At 48.3% G+C, this 22,183-nt stretch overlaps 9 protein-coding genes across 9 annotated transcripts; 1 reads left to right on the forward strand and 8 right to left on the reverse strand.

The window, feature by feature from the left end:
* Positions 1–1,291: 1,291 nt before the first annotated feature.
* N7516_003940 (uncharacterized protein) lies at positions 1,292–2,361 on the forward strand (the record flags this gene model as incomplete). Its single annotated transcript, XM_057216660.1, has 2 exons — positions 1,292–1,460; positions 1,505–2,361. 2 exons carry the CDS (start codon positions 1,292–1,294, stop codon positions 2,359–2,361), a joined length of 1,026 nt encoding a protein of 341 aa, XP_057078543.1.
* Positions 2,362–3,333: 972 nt separating this feature from the next.
* On the reverse strand, positions 3,334–5,246 carry N7516_003941 (uncharacterized protein; the record flags this gene model as incomplete). Its single annotated transcript, XM_057216661.1, has 8 exons — positions 3,334–3,534; positions 3,609–4,016; positions 4,073–4,442; positions 4,491–4,649; positions 4,707–4,763; positions 4,829–4,896; positions 4,953–5,046; positions 5,101–5,246. 8 exons carry the CDS (start codon positions 5,244–5,246, stop codon positions 3,334–3,336), a joined length of 1,503 nt encoding a protein of 500 aa, XP_057078544.1.
* A 622-nt stretch (positions 5,247–5,868) lies between these two features.
* N7516_003942 (M20 family metallopeptidase) lies at positions 5,869–7,287 on the reverse strand (the record flags this gene model as incomplete). The annotated part of the gene is made up of 5 exons (XM_057216662.1): positions 5,869–6,092; positions 6,151–6,290; positions 6,345–6,809; positions 6,862–7,142; positions 7,195–7,287. 5 exons carry the CDS (start codon positions 7,285–7,287, stop codon positions 5,869–5,871), a joined length of 1,203 nt encoding a protein of 400 aa, XP_057078545.1.
* A 251-nt stretch (positions 7,288–7,538) lies between these two features.
* Positions 7,539–8,144, reverse strand: N7516_003943 (uncharacterized protein; the record flags this gene model as incomplete). The annotated part of the gene is made up of 1 exon (XM_057216663.1): positions 7,539–8,144. One exon carries the CDS (start codon positions 8,142–8,144, stop codon positions 7,539–7,541), a length of 606 nt encoding a protein of 201 aa, XP_057078546.1.
* Positions 8,145–8,747: 603 nt separating this feature from the next.
* N7516_003944 (uncharacterized protein) lies at positions 8,748–9,734 on the reverse strand (the record flags this gene model as incomplete). Its single annotated transcript, XM_057216664.1, has 1 exon — positions 8,748–9,734. One exon carries the CDS (start codon positions 9,732–9,734, stop codon positions 8,748–8,750), a length of 987 nt encoding a protein of 328 aa, XP_057078547.1.
* Positions 9,735–12,376: 2,642 nt separating this feature from the next.
* N7516_003945 (uncharacterized protein) lies at positions 12,377–13,645 on the reverse strand (the record flags this gene model as incomplete). The annotated part of the gene is made up of 4 exons (XM_057216665.1): positions 12,377–12,874; positions 12,926–13,191; positions 13,356–13,371; positions 13,592–13,645. The coding sequence occupies 4 exons, from the start codon at positions 13,643–13,645 to the stop codon at positions 12,377–12,379; spliced, it is 834 nt and encodes a 277-aa protein (XP_057078548.1).
* Positions 13,646–14,425: 780 nt separating this feature from the next.
* Positions 14,426–16,847, reverse strand: N7516_003946 (anoctamin family protein; the record flags this gene model as incomplete). The annotated part of the gene is made up of 5 exons (XM_057216666.1): positions 14,426–15,682; positions 15,729–16,157; positions 16,210–16,498; positions 16,560–16,713; positions 16,769–16,847. The coding sequence occupies 5 exons, from the start codon at positions 16,845–16,847 to the stop codon at positions 14,426–14,428; spliced, it is 2,208 nt and encodes a 735-aa protein (XP_057078549.1).
* Positions 16,848–17,271: 424 nt separating this feature from the next.
* On the reverse strand, positions 17,272–17,861 carry N7516_003947 (GNAT family N-acetyltransferase; the record flags this gene model as incomplete). The annotated part of the gene is made up of 2 exons (XM_057216667.1): positions 17,272–17,756; positions 17,840–17,861. The coding sequence occupies 2 exons, from the start codon at positions 17,859–17,861 to the stop codon at positions 17,272–17,274; spliced, it is 507 nt and encodes a 168-aa protein (XP_057078550.1).
* A 404-nt stretch (positions 17,862–18,265) lies between these two features.
* N7516_003948 (putative vesicle-mediated transport protein (Imh1)) lies at positions 18,266–21,848 on the reverse strand (the record flags this gene model as incomplete). The annotated part of the gene is made up of 4 exons (XM_057216668.1): positions 18,266–18,308; positions 18,360–21,300; positions 21,354–21,777; positions 21,840–21,848. The coding sequence occupies 4 exons, from the start codon at positions 21,846–21,848 to the stop codon at positions 18,266–18,268; spliced, it is 3,417 nt and encodes a 1,138-aa protein (XP_057078551.1).
* Positions 21,849–22,183: the final 335 nt, after the last annotated feature.

Genomic DNA, 22,183 nt, shown 5'->3' on the forward strand with positions numbered 1-22,183 from the left:
CCGAAGGTTCCAACTGTGTAGCAAAAGCATTTCTGGGTCCAAGGGTTTCGAGGGGCAGGGTGGGCAGGCCGATCGCTCTATTGGGGACGGACACTACAGAGAACTAGTTTTGTCAGAATGTCATATAAACCAAGACAAATACCTGATACTCCGGTACGGTCGTCCTTGGCGATGCGGCACACTTTCCTCCCCCTTGAACAAGTAGCAGTTGGACGTTGGGTGGACCCCGTGGCAGTGGACTAGAAAATCCCTGTTGTGTTGATCGTATTGATTGGGAATGAATTCAATGAGAATCAGGAGATGATAATTGATACAACACAAAATCCCAAATTACATGTCCAATAAGGAGTACAGGAGTTAGTGGAACCCGATCTATTAATATGTGCTTCTCCTATCGTTGCATCTACTCCCTATGTTATATATTATTGTAGTAGCATTAAGCGCCTAAGCTTTTGAATAAGCAGTACGTGTCACCGTTCACCGATATAAACCAGTTTAAATATTAACGCGGTAAATGTATACATTTTCTTGTTGAGGATATGAAGTTAGAGAGAATACTACGCTTTGGCCCCCCTTTTCCCCAATAGATGCCAAGCTTCAGGCAGCATGAACATCAATCCCCCCCCCCATGCTCAATCCTTCTCTTTACGCCCAACTCCATATATCTTCAGCTCGATCATGATTTCATAATTACCGTCTGAATTCATCTTATGTGAGGCCTGGGCTCCTATTACGGAGCGCCACTAGTGAAAAAAAAAAGAAAGTGATCAGTGCACAAATTTTTGGGCTGGGTTTCTTTGTTTGAGATTCCGAGGATCCCTGTTTGGCGCGCCGATAGCCTCTCGACAGTCGACCCTTCGTTTGCCGTGTCCAATGAACTCTTCAACCAAGATGATTAAGGGGGAGGGGAAACTGGGGGGAGTCCGAATATTTTCAATCATTGCCACCAAAAACCGATTTGGGATTCCCATGCGATCATTGATTGTCTAATGAACCGGAACATCTAGGCCAGATCCCCGTGTGCTAGCATAATAGAGAGCGCATTTACCGCATTTTCTCTCATTTATGCGACGGGGGCATGACTCGACAGTGCCACAATCCACCTTCAACACCAACAGTCAACCTTATCCTGTCCCATCCCGTGGACTAAGATGAGGCGCCCAAAGCGAGTCTCCATAGTATCTATCAGCCAGGTGGGACCTGCATCCAAGCTGTGATCAATATATCCTTCTCTCTTTTCCCCCCCCTCCCCCGGTTGATTTCTCCGCATGGCCTAACCCATTCACACGCCATGGATAACCCGATGAGCAATCTCTCTCCGGAGGCGAGTGCCCTTTTCCTTTCCAACATGGGGACCGTCCAGATAGTGTCTATGTTCGCGATCTCAGCGTGGAGTGCAATTGAGGTTATAATTGCCGTATTCGAGACATTCCAAAAGTATCGTGGGCTATACTTCTGGAGTATGCAAATTGCCGCCGGGGAATCTTGTTACATGCCATACCAGGTCAAATTCGCTATACCAACCTAGCCCCTGCCATTTCCGTGTCAGTCCCCTATGTCATTGGGTGGATGTGGATGGTAACTGGACAAGCGTTAATGCTGTGGTCAAGGCTGCACCTCGTTGTGGCCGACGTCCGCCATGTGCGATGGGTCCTATGGCTCATCATAGCCAATGTTTTCGTTCTCCACATTCCCGTGGGAGTCCTATTCTTTCTCAAAAGTTATGATACACGCTTCGTCCGCGCCGCATACGTCTACGACCGTTTACAGACAATCGGATTCGCCTGCCAAGACACATTGTTGTGCGGCATCTACGTCCGCGAAGCACTCCGAGCGCTCAAGCCCGTCTTCGAATCCAAAGGTGCCCAAGGACAAAGGATCATCTACCGAATCCTCTTCGTCAATATCATCGGCATCGTACTCAACATGTTGGTCGTTGCTGCCGAGTTCCAATTCCACTACTACGTCGCAAGCGGAAGGATACTCGCATACAGCATCAAGCTGAAACTCGAATTCCTCGCCCTCACGCAGCTCCGTGATCTGACACGCACTTACTCATGCACTTTGTGCCGAGGGGCTCATGGCAACGTGAGTAGTTCAGCCGACATCAACCTCTTCGACATGCTTGCAACTAGTCCCCCGTCACAGGATAGCGAGGCGCAAACCTCCTCCGGTGTTACAAATACTGTGTCCCCAATACCGCATTCTGAACGCAGCGGCACGTACGATTTCCACGAGGCAATGCGCCAGACAATGTCGACTGTGAACTCTGATGAGTCACAAGAATGTAGTCGGCCTCGGATGCACTCGTCTGAATCGCATTCTACGGTTGAAATGACATTGCTCGAGCGACCGAAGTAAGAGCAGATGTTGGTGATTTACGGGGGACATAATTTTGCATGCATGATTTTGTACATACTACAAGACGACCTTCGACTGGGGATAGTCGAATCATCACTGGGCGGTCATCTTTTTTGCTTTATACCCTTGTCGCTATTGACATGCTTGTTATTTTATGTTTTGATTTATTTTGATTTGTATTAATTTCTGTGTTTTGAAAAGTTCGTATGACATTCCTATAATACATTGATTGAATTGCTGCTTAACCTTCATATTTTACAACTACACTGGAATATACAGCACGGTATCACGTGGCAACAAAAGAACAGGATGGATGTGAGTATGAATGCGAAATATCAGATTCGATATCTGTGAATTTTCCCGATTTCCATGAAAATCACACAAGAAACGCCAACCTACAGGCCTAACACGTGTACCGGGGTCTGTTTCCACATATGGCAAACAGTCCACGTGTACTCCGTACGGTGCAGATATAACAAAGAAATCCGACATATCCATCCAAGCCCATCCAAGCTATGACCGCCTCATGAATTTTTAGTCGGGATGATTGTTTGCAAAAAAGGGGAGGGGGCGAAGAAATAATGTCAGTGCTCAAGGCCCAGAACATGAGCACAAGAAGTGGCTAATAAAACTAGAAACCTGAATTGCGACATGAGATGACAGGTATGGATGGCTGAATTCCTAAACGGACACGGATAGCTGGTTCTCTTTGTTTTTGATCCATCAAACCTTTGAGTGAGAGGCGAGCCATCCGCTGTTCCCCTATTCGCCAGTCTTGTGGGCAGTTTCAGCTCGAGCCATTGGGTTTATAGCTGGATATTATAGGTATGCTACATATGAACCATGTTACAATGCTAATGCTAATGCTACGAGAAATACCTCTCCCGTTCCTTCGATATGACTTGGAAATGCATATATTTACCTTCTGCGACTCGCCAGTTGAACAACATTTTGACAACCTCACTTTCCCGTCTAAAGAAGATACCGGAAACTGTCGATCTCGCGATCAGTCTTGTTTGATAGTTCATCCTGTAATTCAGCCCCCACGGTGATCTGCTCAGCTGAACCATACAACCTGTCTCGTCGACGATTCTCCCACGTGTAGTAGGAGTATAAACACAGAAGAAAGAAAAGGCTCAAGACCAAGCCCGACATAGACGCCTTGATACCAGTCTATAGTAAACAGCCATGATGTTAATTTCACATTTTACAATATAAATTCCAACAAGAATACAATGGCCACTTACTGGGTACGCTGGCTCCTCCGAGGCGAGGAAAAACTGAGGGCCCACGATATTTCCAACGCAGTATGCGATGAAAAGCAGCGAACTCACAACACTCTTCTTCGAAAATCCAGCAACGTTCGATGTAACGATACTCAACGAGATGGGAAGGTTGATCGCGTAGACGATACCTAACGTCAACCCAACCATTCGCCCGGCTTGATCGTCGGGGTTAAGCTTCCAGATGAGGATCAAGCCCACAATAGAAACGACCGTGTTGAGACACATTCCTAGTATACGGGAAGATGGGACAAAGGTCGCGGTGATGGAGGTAATCAGCAAAAACACGATCTGGGCGGCACCCTGAGGCATTTGCATAATAAGGGCCTTGAGATCAGAGAAGCCGAACCCGGCGGTGATAATCGACGTAAACTAAACCAGTATTAGCTTTGAACGCTAGGGACCAAAAGGTAAATATAAATACTCACGCTGGTAAGACCACCGTTTGCCAGGTTCGAGGAGAAAGAGTTGAGAACCAAAAGCCACGCCTGGGGATCTTTTATGGCTTGAAGAGCCTGTGACCACTTGAACTCACCGGTATCCATGACTCCGGTTTTGTTCTTTAGCGTGCGCTGCACAGCAATAACCCGTTCATTGGGTTTTAGAAATATGGCCTTGGCTGGCGAGTCCGGCAGGAAGACGAATAGTACAAGACCATAACTCGAAGTGATGGCGCCGAGAATAAGGAATAAGAGTTTCCAGTGGGCAATAACTGTCGTGTTAATAGTGCCAATACCGTAGGCAATCACACCACCAATAAGTACAGCAATACAGTTTCCGAAGAACCAGGCAGATTGTCTAAGGTTGTCAGTGAGTCCTTGGTCCGCTTCGATTTAAAAGACTTACCGTAGAGGTTGTTCCTCACGTTTATAAAACATGCCTATGAGCAATGTGAAGCCTGGCGCAATTGACGCTTCGCCTGCCCCTAGGAAGAAACGGACGACCATAAGTCCACTCCAATTAGAGCAAGCAGCATGACACATTAGGACTCCACCCCAAAGAACACTTGTATTGTCAGTCTCATCCTCGGCGATATGAATTTTGCAGTGGGGAAAGACCTACACTGAGACTGAGACATATTTCGCAATGGGAAGTCGGACAATAATATATGAACTAGGCCTGTTGTTGCGTTAGTATTGGTGCTGAGTGCTGACAGGTGGGAGATTGAAGAATTGGATACTTACCAACTCCAGGCAAAGTAACCAAAATAGAAGATCGCAGATGCCCATGAATATTCTGATCCTTTCAAGTTCTATGACTTTCAGTCAGCCTATCTTCATCAACAAACAGCTGTATAGGAATACATACCAAATCTTCTCGTAAATTAAATAGTGTCGCCTGACTCAGAGCGAGCTTGTCGAGGAATTGAAGGAAATATGCGACGCCCATTAACGGGACCAGACTTCCTTGGATCAGATACATGCACACACACATAGGTATAATCCGGAATACTCACATAAGATCCAGTTTCCACAATACCTTTCGTTCTTCTTTGGGTGTTGGTTGGATAGCGAGCACTTGGCCAAGATCGAGATCCCGGCCAAGTGATTCACCTCCATCCTTCATATCCTTCTCATCTAAGTTGGTCTCGGAAAGTTGCATCGCGAAAAATTAAACAAAAGCAAGTCCACCAGATGAGGCACACTCATTGCCTTCTTATTCAAAAATCCTCAACACAGCCGGTATCGCTTCTCAACTTCGTTGCCACAGAATCTGCCCAACAAAGTTTGCTTGGACCTACGATTCCTGAAGTCTTGAAGTCCCGGTGGGTTTCCGCGGTGGACCTTTAAGTTATCATTCAGAGAGAAATCTCAAATGTGTCGACCAATTGAAACTCATAGTTTAATTTTAAGATTGGTATATCAGAATTTCCCCGCGATACCCAATGCCGGAGAACAGGCGAGCCTGTCAATCGCTCGGCACCCCACTTCCCATAAATACGTCGTCAATTAAAATCTGGGGATTGCAAGTTAACACGGAGCCAATCTGAGGGGGAACATCCACTTCCCCCTCAACGGATGCTAAGTACGGCAATTAAGTCTGCTGTTGATCGGCATCCGACATAGGTACCCAGTTATCTATGACGAGGAGGCATTTTAAGATGCACTACAAAGGCACTACCTAGGTATTCCGCAACAATTGCTAATCATGATTATACTATCCAAGGTTGGCAATGATGTGTCATATACTTGCATTTCAATTTCAAAAGGTCTCAGTCTGATATTCACAAGTCTATGCTCTTCTCAAAGTCCGATTTGATGACAGTGGCGAAACTCTCATCGACTAATACTCGACACGCCACCACGGCCATTCCCGCTGCACAGTGCAAACTACGCTTGAATCCATCTTCAGATCCAGCCCCGGCAGTAAACTGTGGTGTGTGGTTGACACCATCGGCGTGAATATAGAATCCACCGTGGAAGCCAGGTACTTCATATGAGACGTTGCCTATATCGGAGTGAATAGTCAGCTTCTGGCTACAACTGTAATGAATTTAAATATTTACCCATGTCGGTTGACCCCCCGCTAAGACCTCCTACCTGCCCTACGGCATTGAAGATAGTATTGTGGCCCATAGCGTTCATAGCAGAGACGTAGCTGTCACAGATAGGCGTATTGATCTTCATATCCTTATACGCGGCCTCCCTAGCAAAATGGGGTTAGCGAAGCGTATCAATAGAACGTCGCCAATCATCATACCATTCGAATTCCACCGTGCAGCCAGTCGCAAGCGCAGCAGCCTCAAAGCATTTCAGCACTTTCTCAGTCAACGGTTTCAATGTCTTCACAGTCTCCGATCGCATATAGTATTCAACCGTCGTAGAGGCAGGAATAACATTCGGTCTCTCCCCACCTCGCGAAATAACCCCATGAATCTTTTGCGTAGGCAAGATCTGCTGTCGCAGCATCGAAATGTTCACATACGCAGACACCACAGCATCTAGAGCATTGACGCCCTCCCACGGGGCCGCCGACGCATGCGCCGGTTTGCCAGTGAATGTCACCTGAACCTTGTCATTTGCGAGATACATCCCCGTGCATGAACTCGAACTAATAAGATCCGGGGCGCCGGAAAGTACCGGGAATGGGTGGACCATGAAGCATGCGTCTACATCTTTGTATGCGCCCGCGTCGATGAGCAGGAGTTTTCCACCCCCCGCCCTCCTCGGCCGGAGTCCCCAGCAACCGAATCGAATACCCAAGTCCATCGGAGTACAGTGTAGCCATTGCCTCGCAGGTGGCCAGGAAGGCTGCGATGGAACTCGTGGCGATCAGATTGTGGCCACATGCATGTCCCATGCCGGGGAGGGCATCGTATTCGGCGTTGAAAGCAACGATACGTCCGCCCTCGCCCCGGGTATAGATCACCTCAAGCGCGGTCTCAACCCCATAGGCCTTTCTATTAACCTGATATCCAGCATCGAGCGACTCGAAGAATTCGCAGATATTGTCGCGGGCGTTGTACTCCTTGAAGGCCAGTTCGGGATTCGACCAGATCTATTGAAGGTTAATAAAGTCGTGGTGGGTTTGCTAGATGGATAATACACACCTTCTGATTAATCTCACTGAGCTTAGATTCGTATTTATCCAAGGCCCCACAAACATTGTGGATGATCTCTGCTTGTCCCTGTACTGGCAACATTTTGTTCAATCACAAAAAGAATTGGAATTGTTCACGAATTCTGGGACTGGGCAATGCAACCTTAAAAAGGCAAAGAGGCAAGGAAGACCAGCCCCAAAAAAGGAACGCTGTGCCGAACATCATCTCCGAAGACAAGACATCAAGACACATCCCAAGTGGGGTGGAGCGGGGGTTGTTTAAAGGATTCCGCAGTGGAGAAGCAAAGCACGTCCATCCATCCCATTCTATTATGTTGTATGCAAATCTACACTTCAGCCACTATCTCCAGAATAACCAGACCCGGCAAACAGACTTGCAGAATAGGCCTGAATGGGCCTCTGATCCAAAAAGATGCGCATTTCAACGATCTGTAAATCCGACTCATCACGACCTTCCAGATCGAGGATGTTAAACTCTCGGACTCGGACTGCGAACTGGTCAGGGTCCTCTTTGAATGTTGTTTCGGATGTCGCTTCGAACATAACTGTGCGCTTCATTTGGATGTTCCCTGCTAACGGGGCATAGAGCTGTCCCTTTTGTGCGGCCTCTGCATTTGGGGCGGTCCTGCTGTACGATGTTTGGACAGGGCCTATGTCCCTCCCGAGGTCTATGTCCCAGGCGAGATGGACATCATGGTGGAACTTGCAGATGTGATGGCTGCGTACTTCCATGAGAGGGACTGCTTGGCTTGCGGCTGTTGGTGGATCGCTGCCGATGAGGATGGGAGCGCTGGGTGTGAAGAAAGGGCTAATGGGAGTTTCGGCGGGAGTGAGGGAGTCTAGTGCTGGTAGGAATCTTCGGAGGAATTTAAGACCTGGTGAGGCTGTGGTAGGAATGGCCTCGTAAGGGCCATGGTGGATTGAGACAGTGCTTTCCATGCTGCATCGACTACGAGAGAAAACACTTTTAGATCTAAATATGTTCCCAGTGATTTTGATCTCTGATGGTATGTCATGGCGACGTAACATTGTCTTTGAAGTAGTTACATCATGGGGCTGATAATCAACAAATCGTGGGCGTCCGTAGACGACATTAAATTAGTATTGCCAATGTAAATCTGGCACATATGAACAACACAGTCCAATGGTGGATCTGGTGGAATTTTGCAGTGGCTTGGTTGAACCACAAAGTATATTGTACAGGCAGCAGGAATTGACAGCAAGCCTGGTCGAATCTCTCGCTGGGATGCAGGGATCGATGAGAAGGAGCTGTGTAAATGATTCGTTGCGCGAGCGAGATGAAACCAAGGGATTCTGATTCCAACGGGCGGGTTATGGGTTGCTTTTGGCAGACTTGGGGCGATTTTGTGAGCAGATGAAGTAGCAACATTGCGTCCATTGCTCCTGAAAAACCGCGCCATCTGTGATAAGTAGAAAGCTGGTTGGGAGAGTGAGCAACCAAAGCCTTGAGTGTTTGTGCTCTGAGGATTACTCAGACCGTCGGTCTAAGTGATAGAAAGATTCAAAATCACCAGTCTGGTCTCAAGATGGATGCATGCTGTCGTCGGTCGACCTGGTAGATGGACGAATTCTGCGCTCAGAACTGGGCAAACTCTCCATAGACAACGTATTCCACCCTCTTCGTCCCCCCGATCGCAATTCCCGCGGGGCCGCATGAGTGATGTCAGATGTAATCTGGGAAGGATCGACGAAGCCAGGATATTCCTCGTGTTCGGACGAAGTGGGTTGCGATCGATGGGTTTGCACAAGGTCGACTAGCTTTCCAAGCACACCGAACTCGAGCTTCAACTTGATACTATAGACCATGGCCTTCAACGTGGTCTGCAGCGAGTAAAGTCCAATGTACTCCACAAGGAGTAAACAAATATCCAGCAAAATAATGACAAAATTGATGGTCAGCAACTCATACATGATTCTGGATCGCCGTCGGTCCTTGTCTGGCATCATTCTGAGCAGCTTCACGGTTTCGACGATGTAAATTCCTGAGATTACCATCTCTTGGGCACAGAACCAGGCCAATTGCATTCGCTCCATGACATTGTATCCGACAATCATTGACGGATTTGCGACGTACGCGGTACAGAATGTAAGAACGGTCGTTGGGATCAAGAGAATGATCGCGTCGATGATAATCAGCCAAAGAACAAATCGAAGCACTTTATTGTTGTTGACCACCAAATGAAGACGAGAGTATAGGACCAGCGATTGGCCCGGGACCATGACGTAGAAACCGATAGTGGAGAGAGTTAATGAGAACCATAATGGCGCTAGAATAAAAAACCCCAGCAGATAGCCAATGGCGTGAGGGACCACTCCGAGGATTACCGAGAGCAGAAGCGTCCAAAAGTAAAGTCCTCGATAATGTGTGAAGGTCAAAAATAACAATATTAACAATTCAATGGCGTTGTATAATGCGATGGAGGTGAAAACAATCATCAATGTCCGTACTGCCACATTATCGTCACGGAAGCCGGGCATCCCGTCGGGAGATTGCGATAGGTTTGTCATAGTGGCCGACTTAACCAGCCTGGCTGGTTTATATATTCAATGTTGGTATTGGAAAGATCGTAGGGAGGATATTTCATGCCCCGCTTAGTGAGAACCCCGGTACACTTTGCTTGAATTGTACCAGCTCCGTAGCCATGATAGTTGTACTAGTCCGAGCAAATCATTTGCGCCAATGGAGGTTATGTCGATCCAAAAGTATCGAGGTTTGGGGCTCGCTAATCGGACAAAAATGGGGGAAGATTTCGGGAGTGGATTGAGATCGGTGGGATTGATCGCAAGTGCGTTTGCCGAAGAATGCGGATGTAACTTTGGAGATTTTGATGAGGATGATGAGTTCAAGGACTCAAGGCAGGGAGCGAAGCCAAGTGAAGGTCCAACAATGCTGTTATATTGCGTACAGTGAAGAGAGTTGAGTTAAGGAGAAAAGAAAAGTCCAGGGTTATCCGTTATCCCCGGCTTATTCGCCCCCCATGCCAAGCTAAGCCGAGAAAGGGAACCCTTGGAACCGCCACACGTGAACTTCGCACTTTTTTGGGGTTTTTTTTTTTTTTTTTTTTTTTCCAACTTCGAGAGAATAGGGAGGAGTAATAAAACAGGATCTACACTAATAGAATCGGATGATCTTTCTATTCTTGTATAGCATTTTGACTCAATTGCCCAACTTTCCAGGTAGTGGCTAGAGTAGCAGTGGCTGAAGTGGTTATGGTAGATGCAACCTGTAACCCTTTATTATTATTTTATCCCACTTCCTTGGATACTCTGCTTTGTAAGAGAAACAAGATATGTTCGGGTGTCTCAATTACCGAGAATGAATCTTCACAGTTTTACGCTAACCTCCACGGTAGTGGGGAATGTGTTCTCCCATACAAAAGGACAATTGGCCAAGTTCTGTTGCGGAGAATCCACAGACCCAAAAACAAGGGGAACCGTGCATTTCGCGTTGGTGGTCTCGTGACCATGACTTCCCAACCCATATCCCCTATATCCCCTCTTGAATCGGCAAGAAAATATGTCCCAACATATATACGTATGCATACTTTGTGTGCGTACTTTATATGCGTACTTTGTATGCGTATTCGGCCCGTGTCCAAGATCTTCCCGTTGTAGATCTGGCCGCACAGGCCATACATGTCTGAACAAGCGACTATGTACAACATAGTCACTCCAGAGCATATCATAATAGTCGTGGTAAAGAGTCAGGGGAATGCTAGCGGTGGTAAGCATGACAGCCGAACGATGATGCTGTTACAACCTGAGACATGCATCCATATATATTTTCGACCTGTCATCTTTCTGCACTACACTCAACTCTGAAGAAACCTCCTAACTTTAGAAAATCGATATCCTGCACTAGTCTTCAGATCGCAGTGTGGACCCCCTATCGGCTTGAATCTTATTGTTTTCAATTTTCAGATTCCTTGCGGCGCTATCGAGAATATTTGAGCAAAGTGGAACCGGAAATAGTGCAATGGAGCTGTTGTAGGCAAAACTTAAAGGTACAAGACTCTCTGAGAGCCAACATTATAAATTTGATCCCGGTGATTACCACTCGGGCCATGGTGTGTGAAGAAAAAAGAGTGACTCCAGAAAGATCCTCTTATGGATACTAGCCTTACCCTGGCGTGCCACTAATGAATTAGGCTCAACTTATACGTATTCTTCACCCATATGATCTGCATGCGTAGTCCCGGCAAATTTGACCTGATTGACCAGTCTCCCTGGCTTCAATAGTCCATTTAGTCGTGTCATAAATAAACAGATGCAGTATCATGGGCAAGGGAGATCCCCAGTTTTTTTTCCCTCCCGAGGTGACATTTCGAACTCCAGTACATGGTTCAGACTAGTAATAAAAGCCTAGGGTCTCTATGTATCAAGCTGTGTCTTGTCACAACAGATGTGTAGTTATAAACTGATAGGCACATATACGTAGGTAAGTCTGAGCGCTTGGCCTCAAAGGACAGTTTCAGATAGCTTCATTTCAACGGGTTAATCTAGACAATGTCCAAGAACACCGAACGGTACTAGGGTACCGCGAAGTACGGCCCACCCAAACCGCTAGCACAGAGCACCTCAAAAGTCTCAGATCGGACTAAAATTTACTCGGCGAGCTTGGCACTGGGCAATATCGTTAAAAGTCCTCATAAAAGCAGTGGCATAGGGACCCCCCCACCAGGCAGCGAAAGCCCGCTGTGTATGGGCAATATGTCCACCCGTGGACGGTTTGTGATTAGTCATTGAGAAAGTAAACAGATGGATTGAGTTGAAGATTGGGTTGAAGATTGAGTTGAAGATTGAGTTGAGGTAAGAGACAAACGAGGTAATAATGAACTCCCGGCTCAATCTACCATTATACGTAAGAAATCTTAAAACACCACCGAATCATGAAGCCGAAATCAAGGGTATGGAATTACTCGCTGCGCCACACACCATTAGACAAAGGGGGAACATGACATAATAGTAATAACAAAAGGCACAGGAGATCCAGAAGAGCAGTTGAGATAGAATAAGTGTTAAGTGTCGTCGAACATAACGTGACACCAAAGCTGAATAAAGAACGAGGGAAAAAAAAGACACAGATGCGGGTATCGAAAGGTGATCGCAAAACGTTGGCAATCAATATGGCGATGAAAACGGCATGGCGATTAGTTGACCATGGGAAGACCGTGCGAAACTTCCTGCTTGTTCACACCATCATTCCCGTCCTGGTTATCATCGGTGCGGACCCGCTTATTCTGCTGGAAGCTATTGTTGTTGAGGAAGGTGGCGTCATCTGGGTGTTTACGCATACCAAGCGTCGCAGCAGCGATGCGGTTCAGCGAGTTCATGTCATCAGAGACAGAACTGGGGTGTTGTCCCTGGGGTCCAGGGGCGGGCACCGAGCCCGAGGGGCTGGAGTTCTGGACTCCGGCAGAGGCAAGTGCCATCTCGGCGGTGCGAGGCTGGCTCAAATCGATGTTGGCAGGCAGCTCGGGGACTTCGCCCTGGGCTTCAAGGAGACGAGATTGCAAGTTGATGATATATTCGCGCAGTTGGTAATTCTCGCCCACCAGGGACTTGACCTGGTCCTTGAGGGGGTCGATATTCTTCACCTCTTCTTCGAGCTTGCGGATATAGGTTTCCTTGCGCTGGCGGAATGCGCGCTATTATGGGGATCAACAAAGTACTTTAAGTACGGTATCAAAAGGACATACCTGAGCAGCACGGTTCTGGGCAGCGCGCTTGGAGGTGGACAGCTCACGCTTTCCGTAGCTCTTGGAGCCACCGTCGGATGGGGGAGAGCCCTGGGGCTGTGTGGGAGTTTGGGGCGCGCCGAGCATGGCACCCGAGATGGCGGGGTCAATGTTTGGCTGGTCACGAGGGCTAGCATTGTTGGGCTGCAAGTGCTGTTGCTGGCCAGGAGCACCCTGAGGGCGACCGCCGAGGTGGTGCTGAGCAGCTAGAAGCTGGTCATGAAGGACTATAGAATCACGATCATGTTAGCAACAGGAAACAATTAAGTGCGACGCGCACCCTAATTTGCTCGAGTGAGATGAGGAGATCGGGGTATGGTGGATTTCAGGCCCGAAACCCACGGGTCCACGAATCCCTCAAATGTAAAGGCTCTAAACTATAATCACGTACCCTGATCCGCATGATCCTATGGTGAAATGTTAGTATATGGACCGTAGGCAATAACTGAATGAATGATAAAGATGACATGGCAAATGTCGTGAGACACATGACGCGTCGTGGAGATGCTGAGTCTCGTTCCCGACAACGCGACATAAGCGCTGTGACATCCAAGGTATCGAGGGCATACTTGTCGCGGGAGCTTTATAGATCTGATGACAAACGTGCATTCAAGATGATCTGCTTACCTGAGCAGAAGTCTGCATGCTTGGATGCGGCGCTGGCGCCAGTGCAGGCTGCATTGATTTTGGATAAAGGGGATTGGTGATGAAATGAAGCAGTGACTTTGCACGACACTCTTAGGTCGTCAACAATTGCGAGCAAAGATAGCTGCTTTGCTGATATCAAAATACAGTTAAAATGAGGTAAGCAGTTACAGATCCGATGCTGTAAGCAGGTTGATGGGGGGCCTGGAGGAGGAGGAGGATTACTTAAGGATTCTGAGTCAGAGGATTTGGGGCCCGGGGCGATCGTCGATTTATGTAACGCCTTGGTAAGCGAACCTTTTGCATTAGGCAAGCGGTGAGGTGAGCGAGACGGGCTCCTACCCCGGAGTTTATCTCTACACTTTTTGCTATCAAACTGGCTTTGGTACTTAAATTTACAGACTGTGATTGGGCTTAACCACAATCTCATAATTACTCGTCATATCCCTCCAATCGAATTATGTTGTCGTGCCTGTGAACATGTCTACGAGGAGGCTCATTGCTGACTATATCCCGCCCGCATCCGGTCTCGGAACGTGTTTATTTGATCCCGACCCAGTCAGCATGACATCATTGTCACCGCTTATCCCGACATCGCTGCCTGAGGCACAAACGAACTAGATAATCATTCGATTCAATTGGAGACAACTCAAGAAGTAAATCAAACCAATATCGGTGATTATTATGTCCTACACATCGCGTAGTAGGTTGAACTTCTACAATTTCGTAATCTCGTATTTACCCCAAAAGAACAGTCAGCCTCCCGCATCCCCAAGGCCCTACCCCTACATTCTAGCCCTGCACAACCCTGAAGCACTACTGTTGCTTCTTCACGCTGCCGTTTGTAGGCTGTGCCTGTATGATCCCAGCTCCAATCTTCACTGATTCCGTCCAGCCTCGCTGGTGCATCCAGAAACGGGTTGCCGGGTCAGCGCCGTGCAAAGACGCACGCCGAGCATCATCTTCAAGAGAGGTGCGTGAGATATTAGTTAGCTGGGCCACAGAGGTGATTTCATCGTCGTCTTTTTCCTCATCCGCCTCGGCATTGATTGTCGACTCAAGATAGCGCTTGCGCATCAGGTAACGTTCAGCACGCTCCTTGCGGGAATTGGGAGGCTCAATTCTGGCCATACCAGCCCGCACAGCATACCGCACAATAAGATACAGGTGTTCCGAAAAAAAGATTGTCAAAAGCAAAGCCCAGCCTTTGATATCTGTCGGCTCGCCATTGGGCCCGTGCTGTGCGTTGCCACTGAACATGTAGACCAGGGAGGCGCTCGTGATACTTCCCACCCAAGAGAGGAATCCCAGGCTATCGAGCCAGGGTCCAATCGTGTCAGTCCGCAGTGGCACAGGTCTGCGGAACTCCATGCAGATCTTGAAGAAGTCTGATCGCAACTCGATCCAGTTGTTCACGAAGAAGGAGAGGGGAACAAGCGGCCATGTGGGTGAGAAAAGGGCCAAGTATCCAAATTGAATACACATCTCACGTAGATCATCAGTCACGTCGTACTCGGAAAGCTCAAGCTCGTTACGCACACGCGTGAGGAACTGCACTTCCTCGGCCGGATCATCGAAGGACACGACGGGTCTTTCGGGCGATTCTTTGTCGCCATTTCGGTCAAGCTTACCATTGCGCTCCTTGTTGTACTTTTTATATTTGCGGAATGCATGCTGTTTGATATAGGGCACGATAGTTTCCATGGCGAAGCCAACGATCTGGGCTGTGACAGTGAAGTAAACAACCTGGTTTCGCAGGCGAGCTGGGTCGATTTGGAAATGCGATCGCTTTGAGATGGAATGTTCCTTTGACACGAAAGGCCGGACTGTCAAGCGGAAGACATCGAGGTAGGGAACAATCCGGCTGGCAAATGGCACGTAGACAAAGGCCGTCAGGAAAATTGGCATATAAGAAGTGATGAAGTTGATAACAAAGACCTTCTGGGTCAATGCAGCATCATAGGCATCATTTGTCTCATGGTTCTCGTAGTCATTAAGCTTCTTTGCGACAGACGTCAAAATAGCGCTCATGGTTGGTACAAGCGCCGATACAAGGATGGTTGGGATGAAGATCTGAAGGGTAAGCTTTAGTAAGAAGGGATAGGAAGGACCACCATACCAAGTATGTTTTCAAGGGACCATTGTAGAGCTCCGAGATGAAGATCTCAATGGCAAAGCAAGTTGCAATGATAGCACCCAAAGCAATTGCTGCAACCAAAGCGAACGGGATTTGAAGTAGCTGCCGTTGCATGCGCTTAGTTGCCGGGAAGACACCGCGAATTTCACCGGTACCATCGCAAACCTCCTTTTCTGCCTTGAACTCTCGTCGCTTGGTCCGAACAGCTGAGACGTTCTTGGTCTGCCACCTGCAGCTCAAATCAACCTCCTGGCGCTTCCAGTATTCCACAAAGATAATACACCAAAGAGAATTGACGATAGTATAAATAATCGAATATCCGCCGAGCAGGTACCAACAAGAGAACCCAAAGACAGCCGGGAAAATCAAAAACCGGAAGTATGACTGCAGGAACGCGAAGTAAAATCCAACCTGCCATCTATGTTAGCCAGGTCCAAGAAACAACAACCACTGCTGCACATACACTTTCTCCAAATTTGTTCCGGATCTGATCCAAGTCATCATCGGAGAGGAAAGTCTTCGAGCTCCAGTCTCTTATCCACTTTTTATTTGTATCAACATCATGAAGAGGGAATATAGCAGTGACGTTCTTCCATTCGCCATGGTTGGGGGTGATAGCGGCACCACCCTCTTCCTTGGGAAGTGTAATCATCTGGTTGATCACCCGTAGGCGCTCAGCCTCGGTCTGAGGTTCAGTCGAATTGGAAGGTGTAGGCTCAGCATTGCGAATTCCATACAGCCAGTCGCGTACTCTGGAAAATACAAAATCAAAATTAGCACATTGGCATAGCACAATCATCCATCATCACTCACCGCGACCGATAGACCGCACGTTTCAGCCGCTTTTCCGAAGCTTTCACAAAAACTAGCAAAGACGACTCGTCACCTTGTCGGACCTCAACCTGAAGACCAACTTGGGCCAGTGCTTGGAGTAGTTTTTCTAGCTGCTCAATTGCCTGCGGTCGGTCTGAGATTGTTAGAATGTGTCCCCCCGCCACATCCTAGAGCTCTCTTTTACTCACCTACATCTCCGAAGCTGTAATGGATAACATAGTCCACATGGAGATTATACTCCTGGACATTATCTGGAGTTGTCGCCATCACTTGGGGGTTGAAAAAAGGAAAGAAAGTGGAACAGGCCAAATCAAGGTGGTTTGCGGGTCAATGCCGTCACCTGGCGCTAAAGTGCTTACGACGCAACTTGGATGCTTGTTTTATGATTTTTATGATATTCAATTCCATTAATGACATGGGATTGGAATCCTTGTATTTGAATATAATTCAATGTCATTTCAAAATTTATACGTTGTATATGACATTGAGCCATATGTAGCTGTGATCATAACTAACTAGATATTTCATAAACATACATGTATAGCAGTCCACTTTCGCCCTCAATCTGTAATCTGTAATGAAGCTATTGAGTACATATACAATGTGAACAAATCTCGCTTGAATCAATCATCCCCCAATGCCCGTTGTAGTAGTTATTGTACAGAACCAATCCTCCAATCCTACCATCCCTCTACGCATCCTGCGCCAAGCGAGTCAACGCATCCCCCTCAACCATCATCTTCATCCACTCATCCATACCGCGTGCCCCAACCTGCTCGTAGAACTTAATACTAGGCTCGTTCCATGTGAGCACACTCCACTCCAACCGCCGACCCGACACCTCAAGCACCTGCTTAGCAAGGTACTTAAGCAACTTGAAGCCGTACCCATGACCCCGCGCGCTTGGTTGGACATACAGATCCTCGAGGTAGATACCAGGGGCAGATCGCCAGGTTGAGTAGTTGTAGAAGTACAGGGCCATGCCGACGGGGATTGGGTTGGGAGTGTCGGCTGTAGGCGGCGGGGTAATGAGAGCTGTGTAGACGGCGCCGCGCTTGGGCGGGGTATCGGGGAAGGAGAGGGTTGCTAGGAGGGATTCTTCGGTGGCTTCGACTTCATGGAGGGCTTTCTCGTACTCGGCTAATTCACAAATGAATTGGAGAATGAGGGGCACATCTACCTGTGGTGTTAGTTGGGATGTGTCTGTGCAACGCGCGAAGCTCGGAGGTCAATGCACTTGCCCTCGGGGGTCGCGAGACGAATAGTAGGTTGGTCGGTCATGGTGTTGGAGAGAGGACGTAGGTAATCCATGAGAAAAAGTACAGATCAGAACTTAAGAGAGGTCTTTTTTTATTTTCTTGGGGCTTTTGTACTTGCTAGTTAGTATACGCCCTTCAAGACAACCCCAAGATTTTACTATCCCGGATTAGGCAATATTACCGATTTTCTTTAGATATGGCATTCAAACATTATTTTACATGGATTTTTCAACTTGCATCGAGTGATAAAGTGTTATATCTCAATGCCTTCTTGACAGACAAAGGGATATCTCAATGGATAAGACACAAGGGGGCTTTTTTTGTATTTTGATAGAGGAACACAACACATTATTATGTCTACAGAAAAATATAGTACAGAGCAAAGGACTTAGATATGCAATCCACGCCCATGGGTATAAACGCCAATTATTTGGACATGATGGCTGACATCCACTTTTGCTCATCGGTTCTATGTTCGTTAGTGACCATGGTTAGAAAGAGGGTTCAGTAGGAAACTCACCGATCGAAATGGAGCAGCATCCCTAGAACGGGGATCAGCTGCTTCTGGTAGTTCTTATCCCTCTGTTCCAAAAATTGGAGAAGGACATTTTTCAAGTACATGTAGTCAATGGATGCATTGCTGGGTGGGCCGAGGGGAGTCTCGCTCCTGCCAGGAGATACGACTGCCCGGCGGGATCCTGAATCCATAGATGACCGCGAGGATTGTCGACCGGACGGGGAGCCACGCAGGCGGACGTCCTCTCCAAGGGTCTTGTGGGATTTTCGAAGCTTCTCTAGTCGGCTGTTTGTCTCTTCCACTGAACGACGAAGCTCTGCCTTGTCCTTCTCGAGATCACGAACTTGCTTTTCACTTTCGTCGAGGGCATCGCGTAGACCAGCCATGGCCTGTCGAATCTCGGTCACTTCCTGTGATGACTTCTCGGATACTGACTCGAGCTCATCACGACGGCGACGCCAGTCCTTTTGGGACTGTTCAAGTTCCTCCTTGTCCTGTTCTGCCGTGCGCAGGGCGCGCTCAGCTTCCCGGACCTTGCCCTTGAGTTCTTCCATCTCACGAGCACGACGACGACCTTGGGTGCTGGCCTCATCTTCGGCACGGTCTCGCTCTTCGATAGCAGCCTCCATACGTTCCTTGAAGTCTCGCACCTTGGACTCCGAACGACCCTCAATATCATTGAGCAGACGGCGCATGGTCTCGCCTTCGCGAGTTCGCTCGCTTAGCAGACGGTGAGCGTCAGCCAATTCTTCATCCAAGCTCTCGCATCGCTCACGGGCCTCCTTCATTTGCATTGCAACTTCCGTGGTCTGGTCACGCATGCTGTTCAGTAGACTCTGGGCGCTGCTGTGCTGGGCTGTCTTTAGCTTGATCTCCTCTCGGAGGCCACCAAGTTCCTTGTTTAATTGGGAAATCTGTTCATCCATCTCCCGCATCCTAGCGCGAGTACTCTTCAACCCGTCTTGGGCCTTGGAAAGGTCGCCTGCAGTCTTGTCTCTGGCGTTGATGGCATCTTGTTTTTTACTCTCGGCAGAACGCAGATTAGATTGGACAACAGTAAGGTTTTCCTCCGCCTTCAATCGGCTGTCGGTCTCCTGTCGGATCTTCTTATTAAGGGTGCCCACTTCTGCGTCACGCTCTGAGATCTTCGACTTGAAGGTCTTCAGCTCAGCACATATATCCTCATGCTTGCCCTCAAGGGCCTTCAGGTCGGAATTCTTGCCGGTGAGGGTTTCTTTTAGGGTCTTCAACTCCGAAGACTCAGCACGTAGGCTGCGCAGCTCGGGTTGAACCTTCTGAAGGGTTTCACGGAGGTCTGTAAGGTCTTTGAATCGAGTGGCAGCCAGCTGCTGGGCGGCGGAAAGATCTGTTTCCAGGGTAGAAGAGCGGACCTTGAGGTTATCGAATTCCTCTTTGAGTGAAGTGTGCACCTTCTCCGAGTCAGCTGAGGTCGAAGCGTTGCTAGTGCGGAGTTCCGCCAATTCCTTCTCGAGCTTGCTGATAGTATCTTCAAGAGAAGTCTTTTCTGCTGAAAGCTCCTTGATCCTGTCCTTGGCTGTCACATGCTCCTGGCCGATGTTGATAAGGTCATCGCGCAGGGACTCAATCTCCTCCTTCAAACTGTCCTCGCCTTTCAGCTTAGAACTAAGACGGTCAATGGCGGCCTCCTTTTCGGACAATTGCTGGGTGAGGAATTCGATCTTTTGCTTGAGCTCATCCAGCTCGTTGCTAGCTGGGGCAGTCGCCTCTGCGGCCGATTGCTCTGCGGGAGTTGTATCAGCCGGCTTGGAAAGTTCCTCTGCTTTGCCACCTTTCTTCTTCTTTTTGTTCTTCTTCTTCCCTCCACTACCGCCACCAGCAGTAGCTTGAGCAGGCTGTGCCACTCCTTCGGTAGGGACAGTAGAAGTGGGCTCTTCCTTGACCGGTTCCAGGGTCTTCAAAACATCTTTGAAGTCGGCCAACTCCCCAGCGAAGACTTTCTCCTTAGCAGACACCCACGCCGTGTTCTCTTTCAAGCTCTCATCCACAAATTCGAACATGTCTTGGAATTTAGCAGTATATTCGCACCTCTCGTCGATTTCAGTCTTCAGTTGCAACACGGTAGATTCGCTTTCCTTAAGCTGAGATCGGAGGCCATCAACCAAACCCTGGAGCACAACAAGCTTTTTCCCGTCGGCTTTCTTCTCTTCCTTAGTCATCTCCAACTGGGCAGCGAGGTTCGAATCAGGTTCAGTTCTTTCAGAGGCCTGCTTCTGGAGCTTGTCGATTCCTTCGCTCTTCTCCTTGAGCTGCGACTTAAGCTTATCAACTTCGGAGGTCGTTAATTTGAGAGAAGATTCCGCAGTTGCTAGCTTCGCCTTCAGGTCATCGGCATCGGCCTTCTTGGAGGTCTGCAGAGTCTCAATCTCGGCATCCAGATTGTCCTTAGTTTCGCGCAGCTCGACGAGCTCGCGGGTGGCTGTCTCCAAATTCTGCACCATGCCTTCCGTCGACTCGCGGGTGACAGACATATCGCGCTTGAGGTTTTCGACCTCGGTTTTAAGGCTCTCAACCTCTTCTTGCTTCTCCTTAAGTTCGCTTTCCAAACGGGGAACTTCTTTATCAAACGAAAAGAACTCTTCACTGGCATGTTCACCGGTACCGTCTGTGCCCTTGGTTGTCTCAGTCTGAGGTTTCTCATTTTTGAGGCCTGTAACCTCATCCAAAGCCTCCTTGGTAGCCTGCTGTGCGGCTTCGAACTTCTTTCTGAAGTCTTCTCTTTCTTCGGTGACGCGCTTCAGCTCTTCCATGACCATGTCGCTTTTCAAGGTTGATTGGTTGAGGTATTCTGTGAAAGCCTTGGGTTCGCCGATCGAGGTGAGCGGGGTATTCTCGCGCAGGGCAGCTTCGAAGGGTTCAATGGAGAGGACGCGCGAGTGAGCGGTGCGATAAGCCTTGAGCAATTCTAATACACTCAGTTAGTCTTGCGCCCTACAGTCTGATTAGGTAGATGCATACCATGGTATCGGGACTCTAGCTTATCAAGTCGTCGGAGTTTCGCGCGAACATCAGGTGGGAGCACAGCCGGAGTCTCCTTGGCCTCTTTCTCTTGCCCTGTCTCGTTCTCGGGCGTCTCCGCCGGTTTACCTTCGGCCATCTCGCTTTCTCCCTCGTTGGAGGCGCCTACTTCCGAAGAAGCCTCTGGTGTATCTGCTTGGGGAGTACCAGATCTGCTGGATTCATCGTCACCGATAGTGAATTCAGCCTCAAACTCCTTGGGGTCCGGCCCTCGAACGGGGGTACCGGTGTTGCGTCGCGGACGGGAGGGCTGATTGCGTCCGGGTGGGCGGCGAGCGGAGTTGGAGCGTTCGATATTATCTTGGGCAGACTTTTGACGTGCTTGTTCCTCTGCTATGCGAGAGTCGATAGCGTCGCGGAGCCGCTGTGACAGGTGTTAGTTAGAGAGGCGCATCATCAAAAGGGCGAATAGGTGTGTGTGTGTACCTGAAACATTGCCGCGGTTCTGAGAACCCAGACAACAATAGAATGTAGAAACTCAAGACCACTGGCAAGGGTGTTTATTAAAAACAAAAAGAATAGCAATGGGCCGCAAAGGGAAGTGAGGGGGAGCATTGGTTTCCAAGTTTGGGCCAAGGCGGAACTGCCATGTGGAAGGTCGGTTTCGGCTGTTCTTTGATAAGTTGGAGACTTGGATTTATACTAACTAACTAGTTAGTAGGACTAATAGTTATATGATTGTATTATTTTATTGGCTATTTATTTGTATTTTTAGTATAATTGAGTCTAGTATTTAATTTCGCATATTATCAATGTTATGTATTTTAGTT

The sequence above is a fragment of the Penicillium verrucosum genome (assembly GCF_028828655.1).
Source record: "Penicillium verrucosum strain IBT 35672 chromosome Unknown utg000001l_segment0_segment0, whole genome shotgun sequence".
Taxonomy (NCBI): Eukaryota; Fungi; Ascomycota; class Eurotiomycetes; order Eurotiales; family Aspergillaceae; genus Penicillium; species Penicillium verrucosum.